Source organism: Calypte anna, chromosome 7 (assembly GCF_003957555.1).
Source record: "Calypte anna isolate BGI_N300 chromosome 7, bCalAnn1_v1.p, whole genome shotgun sequence".
Classification (NCBI taxonomy): domain Eukaryota; kingdom Metazoa; phylum Chordata; class Aves; order Apodiformes; family Trochilidae; genus Calypte; species Calypte anna.
Window position 1 is genome coordinate 16,046,475 of NC_044253.1, and position 13,316 is coordinate 16,059,790.

At 60.9% G+C, this 13,316-nt stretch overlaps 2 protein-coding genes across 2 annotated transcripts; one reads left to right on the forward strand and one right to left on the reverse strand.

Moving 5' to 3' along the window:
- The first annotated feature begins 1,529 nt into the window (after window positions 1–1,529).
- PRKAG3 (protein kinase AMP-activated non-catalytic subunit gamma 3) lies at window positions 1,530–6,685 on the forward strand. The gene is made up of 13 exons (XM_008496976.2): window positions 1,530–1,572; window positions 2,483–2,522; window positions 2,827–3,065; window positions 3,150–3,231; window positions 3,318–3,376; window positions 3,653–3,698; window positions 3,829–3,883; window positions 3,973–4,099; window positions 4,199–4,364; window positions 4,516–4,553; window positions 4,777–4,923; window positions 5,010–5,103; window positions 6,240–6,685. The coding sequence occupies exons 1-13, from the start codon at window positions 1,540–1,542 to the stop codon at window positions 6,260–6,262; spliced, it is 1,149 nt and encodes a 382-aa protein (XP_008495198.2). The 5' UTR covers window positions 1,530–1,539; the 3' UTR covers window positions 6,263–6,685.
- Window positions 6,686–6,761: 76 nt separating this feature from the next.
- Window positions 6,762–12,896, reverse strand: LOC103531398 (sterol 26-hydroxylase, mitochondrial). Its single transcript, XM_030453972.1, has 9 exons — window positions 12,631–12,896; window positions 10,327–10,517; window positions 9,859–10,058; window positions 9,578–9,775; window positions 9,286–9,446; window positions 8,774–8,940; window positions 8,419–8,500; window positions 8,131–8,331; window positions 6,762–8,033 (listed from the first exon to the last, which is right to left on the reverse strand). Exons 1-9 carry the CDS (start codon window positions 12,862–12,864, stop codon window positions 7,908–7,910), a joined length of 1,560 nt encoding a protein of 519 aa, XP_030309832.1. The 5' UTR covers window positions 12,865–12,896; the 3' UTR covers window positions 6,762–7,907.
- Window positions 12,897–13,316: the final 420 nt, after the last annotated feature.

The following is a 13,316-nucleotide window of genomic DNA, read 5'->3' on the forward strand; positions in this document are numbered from 1 at the left end:
TTGGGTCATGTGGGCAGCTTGTCCTTGCTTCACCAGGCTCTGGTACAGGGAGGGTTTGTGCCACCACCTTGCCATATCCAATGCTTCCTTCATAGTACTGGGGGTTGTTCTTGCTGTCCCATGGCAGGTCAGTGTCCCCCCCTGTGTGGGGAGCAGTTGCCAGTGGAGCTGCTTGCTGGGTTCTGCCTTTTGTCCTGTGAAATCTGCAGATCATTAGCCATGGGGGACAGAGCAGTCCAGCCTTGCACCAGGGAAAGAAAGGTATGGGTCCCCTCGCTGGTTTTGGATTTTGTTCCCCCTCAGCCTAGCAGGGGGATGCTGGGCACTTGGAGAAGGTAGCTTGGGGCTAGGGGAGGTGCTGAGCCCCTTGTGTGAGCCCTGGGGCTTGCAGAAAGCCCTCCCCCCTTCCCCACAGCCCCCCGCCCGGAACTAGGCCCTGTTTCTCTGGTCTCCTTGGTGACAATCTCATCTCTCCTCGGCTTCTCTCCAGGACCTGAAAATAGCTGCCGAAAGTGGAGATGCCTGCTGCCTTCCCTGCTGTCAGTACCCAGCAATGGTCAGGCTGGAGCCAGGCTGCCTGGCTCGGTGCAGCTGTGTGGACCTGGAACCATCCCACCCCTGCACTGCTGCAGGGCAAGGGCCACCGGGACTGGGGCAGCTGCTGTGTTCTCCTGTCACCCCAACCCTGATGGCCTGTCCCCAGCACTGAGCCACCTGCCTTGTCCCTTCTCTTTTTCTCTGCCTTGGGGTGGCACCAGGGATTTGTTCCTTGCTATCCCAGCACAGGCTGAGGTCCGGCTGGCCCCCAGGAGCCAGCTGGAGCCACTTTGTCCCCTTGGCCTGGCAGCCACCAGCCTGCTTGCCCACAGCTACTCCCGAGCCAGCACGGCAGCAGGCCAAAAGGTTATTTGAACCTTCCTGAAATAGAAACGGAGCCGGGACAGAGCAGAGAGCAGCCGGGGAAGGAGGGAAGGAGGTTCCTCTGCAGGCGTGGGCTGCTCCCGATGTGACTGAGGTGGTTGGACCCCAGCAGGACTCCTGGGAGGACAGCAGGGCTAGGGTAGCACCCGGGGAAAAGGGTCTCCAGCTACTGTAGCTATTGCCAAGACTCTGGCTGGAGCCAGGCCTTCTGCACCACTGTCAAGGGAGTGGGGGGGATGCTGTGTCCCCCACCTGCTCCTGCTGCAGGACAGGGTGGGGGCAGCACCTGGGTGGGCTGAGCCGCATCCCGGCAGGCGCTGAGCTCCTGTATTGGAGCAGGGGAACAGGTTTTCTGCCCCCAGCCATCTCTCCATCTTACCCTTCCCTCTTGTCCCCAGGGACAGATCTGTCCCCTGGTCCATGCCCATCCCCTCCAGCCTGCTGGTGCGGTAGCCCCGGGGGCTGCACGGCGGGGATAGTGGTGGCGGCTGTGTGTGTGTGTGTGTGTGTGTCCCCGCGGAGGTGGCGGGGGCATGGCTGGCATTGCTCGCTGACACCCTATCTGCCAGGACCCGGCCAGCCGCGGGCCCAGAATAGCAGCGCTGCCCCGCAGTCAGCATGGAGCAGCTCCCCGGCCCCGCTGGGTTCCAGGTACTGCCGAGACGGGTAGGGGGGCCCGGTTCAACAGCCCTCTGCCTGGGGACGGGACACCCTTTTGGGTGGGGGGAGGCGGGGGTCCGTCATCCCCCTTCCAATGGCCAGGCAGCCATGGGGATGAGGACACAGGGCGCAGCCTGCCCTGCCTGCCTGTCCCCAGCCCCTTGGGAAGGGTTGAGGGACGTTGGCATAGGGTCGCTTCCTTCATAGATTTGTCTCTGGGCTCCTTGGGGACCAGTCTCTGTGCCTTTATTACTGTAGGGTGGTTTATAAACACTGGCTCTGCTGGTGGGCTTGTGGTCCAGAGTTGCTCTTCCAGCTGCATATGTGCTTTGTTATGGAAGGGTCTCCTGGGGATCGGGGTACACAGGGTCAGCTGGCTGGCCATGCTGGCCTCCTTCCTGACTGTGGCTGCCCCCTTTGTTATTGTACGGTATCCTGGGAGAGATCTGGTTCTTGGGGCACAGGTGGGGCTGGTGGGGCTCCTGACATGGGAGAAAGCAGGGCCAGGATTTACACCTTGGGTTTGGAAGAGTGAGAAGATGGGTGAAGAGCTGCTGTGGGATGCACTTGGCTCTGACAGGAGACAAAGGAGCTGGAGGGTCCTGCTTTTCCCTGCCCTGACACAGGGACCCCTGCTGTCCTCCCAAAACTGGGGCACAAACTGGGAGTCCTGGGCTGGAGCCTCCATGGAGGTGGAAGGCTCTGTGGGTCCTGGGTGGGTGGGTGGCTCCCCAGAGGGATGGGGGCTGAGGCCAGCCTGTAATGCCCACCCTGAAAGGAAGGTCCCATCTGCCTGGCTTAGAGGGGGCCAGGGCAGCTTGGTGTGAGCAGGTAGCAGCAGTGGGTGAGAGAGAGGCCAGACTGGCTTCTGCTGACACCCCCTTGCTGTGTGCCCCCTCAGGTGGCACTGCTGGATGACGTTGTCTGCCCCAAGGAGGAAGGTGGGTAGCATAGTGCCTAGGAGAGAGGGATAGTGAGTGCATCTGTTCTCTGCCCACTCTGCTATATACCCTTTGTTGCCCCACTCCTCAGCTCCTTCCAGCAGCTCCTGGTGCTCCACAGGCTGGAGAGCCACAGTGCTGTCTGATTCCCTGTGGAGTGGGAAACTGGGGGAGGGGGGAAAGGGGGTTGTTGTTTGCAGGGAGCATCCCTTCCTACAGCATCCCCTTGCTCTGGCTAGACAGGAGGGAGCTGAGACCTGGAAGCTCAGCTCACTGGCCGGGGCTGAGGCAGGTTTGTCTTTAGGGTTTCTGGAGGCTCTGTGCCCCAGGGATGATGAGGAAGAGGAAGAGGAGAAAGAGGACAGGCAGAGGAGCCCAAGACCTGTCACCTTCATGCTGGGCAATGAGGTGCTGGGAGTGGGCCCAGAGAGTGAATTTCAGAGCCCTGATTCTGAAGTCTACATGCACTTCATGAGGAGCCACTGCTGCTATGATGCCATCCCCACCAGTTGCAAGCTTGTTGTCTTCGACATCTCCCTGGAGGTGACAAAGTGGAAGATCAGTGGGGATGGGCAGGGAGGGAGGAGGCTTGGAGGCCCCCTGACTCCCTCCCCACTTCCCTGGCAGATCAAGAAAGCCTTTGTGGCACTGGTGGCCAATGGGGTGCGTGCTGCCCCGCTCTGGGACAGCAAGACACAGAGCTTTGTGGGTGAGTCCTGGCAGTGCCACCAGGCCCCTTCTCCTACCTGTCAGCAAGGGGTGTGGGCAGTGCTGCCAGCCCCTGTGTCTCCACAGGGATGCTCACCATCACTGACTTTATCAACATCCTTCACCGCTACTACCGCTCGCCCTTGGTGAGTGTGTCTGGGAGAACATGGAGGGTTGGGGTGGGCATGGGGCAGGGAAGGGCTTGTTCCCACCTTGCCTAGTCCCTTCTTCATCACTAGACTCTGAGTGAGGAGTGTTCTGGGCCAGCCCAGTGTCTCCTTGGTGCCCTTCTACCCATCATCCAAGGGGTGATCCCTGCACTGTGGTGGATAGGCTGGAATCCTTGAGGAACAGGGTAGTACCCTGAGGTCTCCTCAGGTCCCCATGGGGCCACCGTGACCAAGGCATCTCTCTGCCCTCAGGTTCAGATCTATGAGGTGGAGGAGCACAAGATTGAGACCTGGAGAGGTAAAAAGTGGGGGATGATGTGGGTGAGGGGGCTGGGAATGTTGTGCTGGGCATGGAGTTTGTCTCTGGGGTGTGCAGGGCTGCATGAGGGGGCTGGTGGACCCCCACTTCCACCTCTCTCCCTTGGCAGAGGTGTACCTGCAAGGCTCCCTCAAGCCGCTGGTCTACATCTCCCCGAGCAATAGGTGAGCGCCTGCCTGCTGGGGGAGAGTTCACCCCACGGGTGCCCAGGATGCAGCCCTAGCTCCCCCCACGGTGTTCCCATCACCCGCAGCCTCTTCGATGCTGTCTACTCCCTGATCAAGCACAAGATCCACCGCCTGCCTGTCATCGAGCCCATCTCAGGCAACGTCCTGCACATCCTGACACACAAGCGCATCCTCAAGTTCCTCCACATCTTTGTGAGTGCTGGGGCTGCACATGCGCACACATGCTGCATGTGTAGGAGCACAGTCAAGGGCGTGAAGGTGCCAGCTCAGCCCTGTCCTGTCCCACTGCAGGGCTCCACTCTCCCCAAGCCACGCTTCCTGAAGAAAACAGTGCAGGAGCTGTGTGTCGGCACCTTCCGTGATGTGGCCGTGGTGCCTGAGACTGCCCCCGTCTACACTGCCCTGGAGATCTTTGTGGACCGCCGTGTGTCTGCCCTGCCTGTCATCAATGATGCTGGTACCTGGGGAGGGGACCAGAGACTTCCCCCATATCCTTCTGATGGTGGCTCCAGCCCATTCCCACCCAGCCATCACCCCTTCCAGTTATCCCAGCTCTTGGGGTGCAGGGGGAGGACCCTCCGCAGCCCCTGAGCTTTCTCTCCTTGCAGGGCAAGTGGTCGGCCTCTACTCCAGGTTTGATGTTATTGTAAGTACCCTGTGTGTCTGCACATCTGGGTGCTAGTGCAGCCCCTTGCACACCGCTGGGGAGGTGCTCACATGCCTGCACCCATGCAGACACACCCCACATGCACTGATGCCCCAGTGAAGATCTTCCCTGTGTGTCATGGGGGCTCAGTGTCCTCCTTGGTGCCAGCACGATGGGCTATGAGGACACACAGGGGCACTGAGCAGGGACACCTCTCCCCCAGCACCTGGCAGCCCAGAAGACCTACAACAACCTGGACATCAGCGTGCGGGATGCACTGCGGCAGCGCACCACCTGCCTGGAAGGGGTCCTCACCTGCTACCCCCATGAAACCATGGAGGACATCATTGATCGCATCACCAAGGAGCAGGTGAGCAACCAGGGTACCTTGTGCCAGCACCAGCCCCCCCCTGCCTACTACCTGACCTGTCTGTAATGCTCTGCTTGTGGCCATAGGTCCATCGCCTGGTTCTGGTGGATGAGAACCAATACCCACGGGGCATTGTCTCCCTCTCCGATATCCTTCAAGCCCTTGTGCTCACTCCTGCAGGTATTGATGCTCTTAACTCTTAGCCCACGACGCTCCATCTTTCTCCACTTGCACCCTCCATTTCTCTCCACTTCAGGTAGGCTCTGTCCCCTCCGTGCCACTGGGTGACCCCGCCTTGTCACCTTCCTGCCCAGGCCACCTGCCTCCACCCCAGCCAAACCAACTCAGGGGGTAAAGGAGGCTGGGGTTGGGGTGTGGCAGCACTGGGTGCCCAGGTGGAGTGGCAGGACTTGGATGCTGCTTGTCCCTGGGGACACAAGGATCACAGGGGATTCCTTCTGGGGTCCTGATCCCTGGTGTCCGTAAAGAAGGATGAGAGCACCTGCCACAGTGACACTCCCAGACTCTCATCCAGGCAGCATGTAGGTTTTGCAGGTCCTTGGGCTTTGAGCTGGATGAAGCTTTTGGGGTTTAACACAAACCAGGCAGAAAGCCCTTTTTTGACCTTGTCTCAGAGTCCCCCCTGAGACCTAAGAACCTCCAGTGACATTCCTGGGGGACAGACCCCCACTCACACACTCCAGACATGCTGCCTACCACTAGTCATGTACACAGTGTGGCCAACCCATGGGCCAGCTCCATGGATGAGGCTCACTCCTGGGTCATGCTGGGATTGCATGGCCTGGCCACCTATGCCTGGCTCCACTTGCCCACTGCCTGGTGAGTCTGCAGTGGCAATGGGTGGACACAGTGCTGGCATCCACCATTTAGGAGTGAACCGGGGAGGGGGGAGCTGGTCCCAGTGCCCAGCTGCTTCCCAAAGGTAATGATGCTTCTTTGGGGCAGTGGTGAGGAATGGGCTTGGGACAGCCTCGTGCTCACCAGTTCCCCCAGCAGTGCTCTGTTGCTCCATAGAGAAGGGGACTGGAAGTGGTGTGTATTGACGAAGCCAGATGTGGGATCCGATTTCCCCATCACACACAGTGCCTTCGCTCACCCCATCCCTGGTACCCACAGGGGTAGCTGTGTCAGGAAGTGTAGGGGAGGCCATTAGGGTGTCCTAGAGCTTGGGCACAAGACAGGGATGGACACAAGACCCTGCTGTCCCCTGAGTCAGGTCAGAGGGCCATGCCACGGGGTGCCCAGCCCAGTACCCACTGGGGGATTACGGCCTTGCATGCTCTCTTGCCCCACAGGCATCAACGAATCCTTGCTCTGAAGACATCAGGGAAGTGGCCCTGGAGCTGAGGAGGGAGACTCAGGCCAGTGAGGCTCTCCATTGGGAGGAACCTGCCTGCCCACACTGGTCCTGGGGCTCGACTTGAGTCCAGGGCCAGATCCTGCCAGCCTTGGCGAGTCAGGGAGCAGGGAAAAGGGGGCCCAGGGATGCCTCCTGCCAGCAAGCACTTGGTGATGCTCAAAAGGCACAGTGCCAGAGGAGCCCTGCCATGACCGCAGCTGGACACGTGGACCTGCATGGATGGCTTTGGCGGACTCAGCCACCCGGCTCCTAACGAACTGCTGGATTCAAACCCTTCAGCCACTGCTCCCTTACCCTGGTGAGCACGATCCTGCTGGCTGTGCCTGGTAGTGCAGGCTCAGCTGCACACACGGGCTTGTTCATTTTAGGGTCACTCGGGGCTGGAGCTCCTTGGAAGAGGTGCAGCATGCGCCAGAACTGGCGCCAGGATGAGCACTTGCATGGGGACCCTGTGCACTTTTTGGGGTGGGTGGGGAATATTTATTTGCTGGTCTGTTGAGCCTTGTTGTAATAAAGCAGTCTGCTCCAGGAACTGCTGCCTTGCCTTCCTGGGGTGCAGCTGGGCATGGCTCCCCCAGAGAGAGCAAGGCTGGGAAGGGGATGCCAGCTGCTAAGGAGGGCTGGGGAAACCAGCCGGGGATGCCAGCAAGGGTGGATTGCCAGCAAGGGTGGTGTGGACACAGGGTGGCACCTCTGTCCATGGGGTACAGTCAGGGGGACAGAGACATGTGGCATGCAGATTTGGTAGCTCTACTATAGGGGTGGTGTGTAGGGTCCTGTGATGGTCCTAGATATCAGCCCCATGTCCTCATCTGGGGACAGGGAGGAGCTGAGCCAATTCTGCCCTGGCTGCTTGGCCTGGAGTGAGTCCTGCTCCCATTCCCGTCACCCCATATCAGCATCTCAGTGAAATAACAGCTGATAGTGAAAGGTCCTGAGCACTTCACACCCCACCCGGTTCTGGCTGGCCCTGCTAGAGGACACCATACCAGCACCAGGTGGTGACAGGCCTCCTCCCCATCACAGGGGACATGCTATGTTATTGCTCCACTTGCCCAGAGCCAGGGGTAGCCCTGTTCATCAGGACCAAGAGCAAACCCCAAACCCCCACCAGCACTCAACCTTGGATGCAGGAGGGAAAGTGAGGCACAGAGAAGTGGCTAAGACCAAGGTCAGTTTTTCAGAGAGGACCCAGATGTCCTGGCTTCAGGCACAGATCCACACGCAGCTACACAAAGACAGGATGAAGGAGACACTGAATGGCTGCAAGCCCCCTCCCCTCTTCCCTCCCTGTCCCCACAGAGCTCCCAGGTCCCTGACACAGCTCAGATAGGCAGGGGATGGCAGGGACACAATCCCCTGTGGCATGTGAAAGGCACAGCAGTTCCCCAAGTCTCCTGCTGATTTGGGGTAGGGGGATACCAGTGCCCCAGGGGCGATTTGGATGAATTCCTTGTCCCCTCTATCTTCCCCACATTGGGGCTGGGAGCTCCCTGGTCCAAGCCAGGCAGGGGGTAGGTGATGGGGGTTTGCCTTCCTGCCCCTCCTGATGGGGCAGTGGAGGTCCCCACTTGGCACCCAGGGTTGGGGGGTGGCCACGCAGTCAGGGGGCCCCTGGGCGAGCAATGAACTCCAGGTTGATGGGCTTGTCGGCCACCAGGACGATGCGGGACACGGATGTCACCTCCACGCCACGAGGGTCTGGCAGCACCTCAAATGCCTGGATGATCTGTGGGGAGAAAGGGGGTGGCAGTGCCTCAGGAACTCCTTGGGGATGCCATCCCAGCTTGCGGTGAGTTACTTGGGATGGGGGGACCCCTGCTCACCCTGGCGAGGGCCAGGTGCATCTCCAGCTCAGCAATCCTGCGGCCAACACAGGCACGGACCCCATAGCCAAATGGGATGGAGCTGAAGGGGTGGTGGGGGGAACCGTGGCCCCGGAGCCAGCGCTGGGGCAGGAACCGCTCAGGCTCAGGGAAGTAGGTCTCATCGTGGGACATGGCATAGTGTGCCAGGACAAAGAGGGTCTGCAGGGTAAGGAGAGAGGGGTTAATGACCCCTGCCTGGCCCCACTGAGCACAGTGGGGGTTCCCCATGGCACTGCCCCCACTCACGTTCTTGGGGAAGAGGTAGTCTCCGATGACAATGTCCTTCTCATAGAAGACCCTGGCATTGGTGGGCACCACGGGGTAGACCCTGGGATATTGGAAGAGATAATGGGGGAACAGGACACACCTGGTGACCCCAGAGGGAGGGAGCTACAGGCAGGACAGGGGAGGAGCATCTCCCACTGCTCAGCAGCTCTGTACTCCTCCCCAGGGAGGAGGTGGATGGATGCATTCCTGAAGGACAAAAATCCAGCCCTGCAGCCTGCCAGGCTGGTGCATCCTCTGATGCAGAGGGAGAAGAGACTGCCCCTGGGGAAGGGGCTGGTGACTGGGGCCCTGGGGCAGCAAAGCTGGGCTGTACCTCAGCGTCTCCTTGATAACTGCCCGAAGCATTGGCATCTTGGGGATATCCTCAGCAGCAGGAAACCGGTCAGCAGGCACGACAGCTTTCAGCTCCTGGTACAGGGCCTCCTGGATGTCTGGATCCCGGGAAAGGTGGTACAGGGCCCAGGACAGAGTGTTGGAGGTCTGGGGGAGTGAAGTGCCAGGGGGAGTGAGGGAGATGGGGCTGGCACCTGAGCAGCCTTGTGCCAACATGGTACCAGAGTAGTACCAGACAGCCCCTGTTCCAGTGCACAGGGAGGCCAGGGGTGAAGGGCAATGAGCATGGGGGAAACTGAGGCAGGGAGCAGAGTGGAGGACAGGGTTTGTTATTATTCGTGCTTGATGGTTTGTCCCCTGCCAGCCATCAGTCCCTCAGCCACAAGCCCAGAGCTCTCAGGGGCTGGGGAGTGCGGCTGAGCATTGCCCTGTGGTTTCCTCTCCCAGCACCAAGCTCATGGGATCCCCCAGCTGTGGCTGCCCGGCTCTCACCGTGTCCACGCCGGCCAGCAGCAGCTCGGCCACACTGCCATAGACCTCATCCAAGCTGAGCCTGCCACTGGCCAGCAGGTAGCTCAGGTAGCCAGACACTTCCTTGCCCCGCTCCACCTGCCCCTCCAGCTCCTTCATCTTTCGGTCAATCAGGGTCTTGCCTGCAGGGACAGAAAGCAGGACCCAGTGCTTACAGAGTGAGGGTGGATAAAGGGCATATGTCTACCTGACATTTGAGGGTACCCTGGAAGTCAGATCTTGCTATGCTGGGCTCCCATCATCAACTGCTCACCAAAGGCAAAGATGGTGTCCCAGCTGTCCAGGTAGCGGTCCCAGAAGGGCAGGACCTTGCGGCTCCATCGGGGCAGGACGGTGGCAAAGATGGAGTTCTTGAACATGAGGTTGATGGAGTCAATGAAGTGCTGGGTCTCGGCAGGGACTTGCTGCTTCAGGCAGCCAATGCGGGTCTCAAAGAGTATATAGGAGATCCCTGTTGGGGACAGGCAATGTACAGACCCCCACATGGAAGGGAAGAGTAGGGCAGGGCAGGGGCAAGGGGGAGGACCCCCATACCTTCCAGGGCGAAGCGGTAGAGCAGGTTGGCCACATCCCCCACCAGCACCCCTGAGGGGCTGCGGCTCCGCTCGTCCCGCAGCCGCACCATCAGGTCCGACACCACTTCGCCAATGGCGTCCGCGTACAGCACGGCCTCCGAGGGCTTCAGCAGACGCTTGTTGAGGACCTGGCGCAGGCGGTACCAGCGTTCCCCTTCCCTGTGCAGGGACGGGGCTCAGCGCTGGGGCACAGCTGGGCAGGGGGGCAGTGCCTGGCAGCAGCTTCCCAATCTCTGCGTGCATTGTCCCCACACTGGGCTAGGACCACCCTGGGGGGTCTTTCCACCCTCCATGGCCCTTCTTCTTTGGGAGAGGGGACAGGCTGCTTGCAGGAGAGGGAGTAATGTGAGGTGCCACCAGGGCCCTACACCCAAGGAAGGGACAGGAGCTGCCTGTCACCCCAGAGAGCACACAGGACAGTACTCACTCAGTGAAGGGTCCGTAAGGCAGGCGTCGGGTGTCCCGGTGCTCCTTCCACAGGGCCATGTCACTCCGCATGGGGTACTTGCCCTCCTGCCGTAGCAGCTGCTCCAGCACCACTGGGCTCCCAATGTTGATGTTCTCATAATGCCCGAAAGTTGACTTCCAAATAGGGCCATAAATGCGCCGGGACATCAGCTGCGATGTACCAGAGCATGGCAGAGTGAGTGGAACAGGGCCAGCCCTGGGACTGGGATGAGTCCCTCCCTGTCCTGATGATTCCTTGCATGTATCCAGCATCCCAGGGACCCCTAAGCACCCATCCCAGGCATCCCTCAGCACTAGCTGAATGGAAGCACCCATCTCTGTCCCCCCAAGCTGGCACCATCCTCAAAGAGCTCTGCAGATGGCTTGGTCTAGTGTCTCCAGGCTCAGGTCTTCTGCTAGTACTAAGGACACCAGGCACTGACCCCTGACACAGGCTGCCACATCCCTAGCCCATGTTAATGATGCCTGGAGGATCTATCGGATCTTCTGGGGAAGCAAGGCCAAGAGGGGACAGAAGGGACAGAGGCAATTGTCCAGCACAGGGACATCAGTTGAGATGTAGGGTCATTGCACCGTCTGTCAGCAGGTCTAAGATCTGCTGCTTCCAGCATGGCTCCAGCTCTGCTCAAGTTAGGAACAACAGTCCCAACATTTGTCCTCAAGCCTGCCACTTGATAAGGATGGTTAATGATCAGTGGTGGGAGGGCAGCAGGACACTGCTGCTCTCAGGGCAGGCTGCCAGCCCTGGGGCATAGCCCCAGGGCCATGAGCTCACAAGCCAGCTATAGAACATCCACCAACATCAGCCTTGCTTTTGGATCCATTGGCTACCATTCCCCTGTCCTTGGCTGCACCCAAGGATGCCATCCTGCCTCCCTGCCAGAGAGCTCTGTAACGCCCAAACGTACCTCTTGGGGGAAGCTATTTAGCCCTTTTGCAAGTGGATGTGCACAGGGCCATGTCCGAGGGTGCTTTCCATCCCACCCAGGCACTGCCAGAGCACCTGCAGAGCAGGGCCAAGTCTAGGGTGCTATGGGGGACCCAGCAGGGAAGACCTGGTCCCGATTCCCTGTGGCTGCGGGAATGCACGTGGTACAATCTCCCTTGGTGACTGACTGCATCGCAGTCTGCGCCTGGATTCAGCTGGATTCGTCACCACGGGGAGACGTTCCTCACGCGTGGTGGCAGAAGGAGGGGGAGGGATGGCCGCCCCGGCTGCTGCAGATGGTTTGCTGGGTGAACATGCTGTGTGGGGCAGTGGGCAGCTGTGGCCCAGGTTGAAGCCTGCCCACTGGCATCTGCTGGCAGCCGGGACCTAACACCATGCAGGCCTCAAAAAGCAGGGCTGAGAGAAGCCAGAGCTGCCAGGATATGGGGAAAGGCATCTCTGGAGCATTCAAGCATCTGTCCACAAAGCTGGGCTGTGCTTGGAGCCCCAAAGGCAGAAGAGAGAAGCAGGGAACTTTTGTGCCTGCTATCTGAGACACTGACGGCCTGCAACAGCCCCCTCTCCAAACAGCAGTGCCTGGTGCTCTGAGGTGCCATGAAGGCCTGGTCCTGCATACTCTCCTGGCCGGTCAGAGATCCAGGGCATTAGAAGACGCCGCCTGGCTCACAGCCAGCCAAGCCCATCGCTTGCTTCATCCGACGTATGAGGAAGTGTTCACAAAAGAAAACAAACACTTCTGTCGATCCCTCCCCTGTCTGCGTGGGTACCATCTGCCCAAACGCCTGCCTGAGTTCCTGCCCCCGAGACTGTGGCCCCTTCAGCTTGTTACGGCCGCAGCAGCTCAGGCTGCCTGGGGATGCCAAGACCCCGTGAGCTGCCCCTGAAACCTTAGCCCTCGGCTGCCTGAGATGCCAAAGCAGCCCTGGGCTAGTGGTACCCTCCAGCAACCATCCGGTTCTGCTCTGGCCCCTCTCCGCGCTGCTCGCCGCAGCATCACCCCGCGGTGCAGGGGTGCTCCCCCCGACCCAGCACCTCCACTCCCGGCCTCGCCGCCCCCGCTCAACTCTGCCTATACTTGTGGGCTGCTCCCCTCTCACGGAGCCCGTCTCACCCTGCCCTCGGCACGCACCCACTCCCTCCTTTGCAAAGCCCCCCACTCCCCGCGCACAGTATCCTCCCGGCAGACCACCCGGGAGCTCCTCCATGCCGCGCACTCCTCCCAGCCCACCCTCCCCTCGCATCCCTACAGGGTCTCCAGGCCCCCGCGCCTCCTTCGGCACCCTTCCGCCCCCCGTCCGGGCTGCCCCGGTGCACCTGGAGCCGGTGCGTGTGCAGCAGGTAGCCCCGCAGGAAGAGCCAGACGAAAGTCCGGAGCAACCCCGGCCCCGGTAGCTCCTCTGGTCCTTTCAGCCGTGCCGGCCCCGCCGCCGCCGCCGCCGAGCCCCCGGTCCTGCGCGGCGGCCCCTGGCTGCTGTGCGGCGGCGGCGGGCGGGGGCTCAGGAGTAGCGGCAGCAGCGGCCGCCGGGCCCCGCCGCTCGGGCCCGCCATGCTCTGTCGGCAGCGCACGGGACGGGGCGGGGTAGGGAGGCACCAAGGGTGGTGGGGGGCGGCACCGAGGGCGGTGCAGGGGGCGGCGCGGGGGTGGCAACCGTGTACCAGCACCGGCGACGGCACCGGCACCGGGGAAGGCGCGCCGCGAGCTGAGCATCGCGCACTGGCAGCCGCGCATCGCGCCCCAGGTGCTGCGCACCGGGAACCAGCCCCGGTGCCGGCTGCTCCTCCGGGGTACCGGCTGCTGCACAGAGGGGATCGGGAACCGAGCAGTGCATACCGGGCACCTTTTGCCAGCTACTGCACACCTGCTGCTGGGCCGTGGATACGGGCTGTAGCGTACTGGGAGCTGGTTACGGCACACAGGGCACCACGTACTTAACACCGAGTACTGTATGTACACTGGACACTGCTCAGAGGCACCACATGCCAGGCACCCGATGTCAGCA

What these genes read in the sequence shown, in the direction of transcription:
- LOC103531398 (XM_030453972.1), bottom strand. Translation starts at nt 12,864, where the DNA reads ATGGCGGGCCCGAGCGGCGGGGCCCGGCGGCCGCTGCTGCCGCTACTC. An exon ending in TGCACACGCACCGGCTCCAG is followed by an intron (nt 10,518 to 12,630) that starts GTGCACCGGGGC and finishes GGTACATCGCAG; the next exon opens with CTGATGTCCCGGCGCATTTA. An exon ending in GTTATCAAGGAGACGCTGAG is followed by an intron (nt 8,501 to 8,773) that starts GTACAGCCCAGC and finishes CCAATATCCCAG; the next exon opens with GGTCTACCCCGTGGTGCCCA.
- PRKAG3 (XM_008496976.2), top strand. Translation starts at nt 1,540, where the DNA reads ATGGAGCAGCTCCCCGGCCCCGCTGGGTTCCAG. An exon ending in GCTACTACCGCTCGCCCTTG is followed by an intron (nt 3,377 to 3,652) that starts GTGAGTGTGTCT and finishes CTCTGCCCTCAG; the next exon opens with GTTCAGATCTATGAGGTGGA. An exon ending in GCCTGTCATCAATGATGCTG is followed by an intron (nt 4,365 to 4,515) that starts GTACCTGGGGAG and finishes CTCTCCTTGCAG; the next exon opens with GGCAAGTGGTCGGCCTCTAC.